This window comes from Geospiza fortis, unplaced genomic scaffold (assembly GCF_000277835.1).
Source record: "Geospiza fortis unplaced genomic scaffold, GeoFor_1.0 scaffold658, whole genome shotgun sequence".
Lineage (NCBI taxonomy): Eukaryota > Metazoa > Chordata > Aves > Passeriformes > Thraupidae > Geospiza > Geospiza fortis.
This window is the reverse complement of record NW_005054674.1, coordinates 237,628-239,245: the sequence shown is the minus strand read 5'-3', so window position 1 is coordinate 239,245 and position 1,618 is coordinate 237,628. Positions and strand designations below refer to the sequence as shown.

Below are 1,618 nucleotides of genomic sequence, written 5' to 3'. Positions count from 1 at the left end.
TCCCCAGTTAAAACACCAAGGACCCCCATGGATCAGTTCAGTGCCCAGACCAGCTTACTCTCTTCACTCTGGATCCTCCTGGGGGGCCTGGTGTAACCACCCCACACTAGCAGGGGTCCTCCTGCCCCCTCAACACCTTCTATTTCCTCCCCCACCAGTGCCAAACCCTGCCCTCCCCAGCTGGGGACAGAAGGGAACCGCTATGGTGTGTGTAGTTTAACTCGTTTTATTTAGACTCAAAGGTAACTGCGGCCCAGTGGGACCGAGACCCAGTAGAAACGCAGCAGTACATCAGGACTGGGGTGGGAGCGGGTGAGCTGCAGCGGGCTGTGGCGCCCAGGCTGCCCAAGGAGCCGTCAGTCGGTGAGAGAAGGGTTTACGAGAGCTGCCCGCAGTCGGTGATGGTGATCTTCTTGCTTGTTTTGCCATCTTTGGAGCCGCAGCGCTCCATGGCCTCCACCACATTCATCCCCTCCTTGACACGGCCGAAGACGACGTGCTTGCCATCCAGCCTGCAGAGACGCACCAGTCACAGCCGGTCCCATCTCTCCCAACACAGTACATTTCCCAGATGCAGACCTCCCAGCTCCTCGGCCCACAGCCCACGACTCACCACTCGGTCTTGGCAGTGCAGATGAAGAACTGGGAACCGTTCGTGTTGGGGCCGGCATTGGCCATCGACAGGATACCAGGACCCGTGTGCTTCAGGATGAAGTTCTCATCTGGGAACTTCTCCCCATAGATGGATTTGCCTCCAGTGCCATTGTGGCGTGTGAAGTCACCACCCTGTGAAAAGGCAGTATTTCAGGGCATGGGTGCAGAACAACACTCTGGAACTGGGTGCAGGCAAAAGGCAGAACCAACCTCTCACCCTGAGTCTGCCAGCATCCAACTCCAAAACCTACCTGAGTGCCAGACTGCCTCACCTACCCACCCACCTACCCACTGCAGCAGGAGCACCACGCACCTGGCACATGAACCCAGGAATGATTCTGTGGAAGCAGGACCCCTTGTAGCCGAATCCCTTCTCACCAGTGCTCAGAGCACGGAAGTTTTCTGCAAAGGAAATAAAACCCCACCGTGAACAGATTTGTTGAGTTCCGGGCTTGGTACAGTTGCAATGGAGCCAAAGTTGTTTTACTAACCTGCTGTCTTCGGCACCTTGTCTGCAAAGAGCTGTAAAGACAGGAAAGGCATTTGTCAAATCGGGGTTGATGACTGGCCACTGCCCCCCACTCCCCGAGGCCAGTCCAGACTGCGGGAATCCCCCCAGATACTGCTCGGAGCCCAGTGATCCCCCACCCCGGGTGGGGGCTTCTGGACCGTGCCAGCAGCTCTAGATTCCTCCCCGCCTCACACCGTTATCTGCAAGCTCTGAACTAACAGCTGCAGCATCGCTCATCTCACCAACGGGGAAGAGAAGCGTTCGTTCCGCTGGCCTGGATTAAATTAAACATTAATGTGCCCCAAGCCTCCCTGGGCGGGGTGCGCGCGCCGCCTTCTAGCGCTTCGGGAGGATTTTGGGCTGGATGCGCCGCCCGTGCGGGAGCGCGGCCCCGAATCCGCAGCAGCCGCGGCGCCCGGAGCAGGCCCGGCCGTGGCCGGGGTGGTCTGGGCC

At 58.7% G+C, this 1,618-nt stretch overlaps 1 protein-coding gene across 1 annotated transcript; it reads right to left on the bottom strand.

The window, feature by feature from the left end:
* Positions 1-210: 210 nt before the first annotated feature.
* PPIA (peptidylprolyl isomerase A) lies at positions 211-1,212 on the bottom strand. The gene is made up of 4 exons (XM_005430762.2): positions 1,146-1,212; positions 968-1,056; positions 614-786; positions 211-512 (listed from the first exon to the last, which is right to left on the bottom strand). Exons 1-4 carry the CDS (start codon positions 1,195-1,197, stop codon positions 377-379), a joined length of 450 nt encoding a protein of 149 aa, XP_005430819.1. The 5' UTR covers positions 1,198-1,212; the 3' UTR covers positions 211-376.
* Between the last annotated feature and the right edge of the window lie 406 nt (positions 1,213-1,618).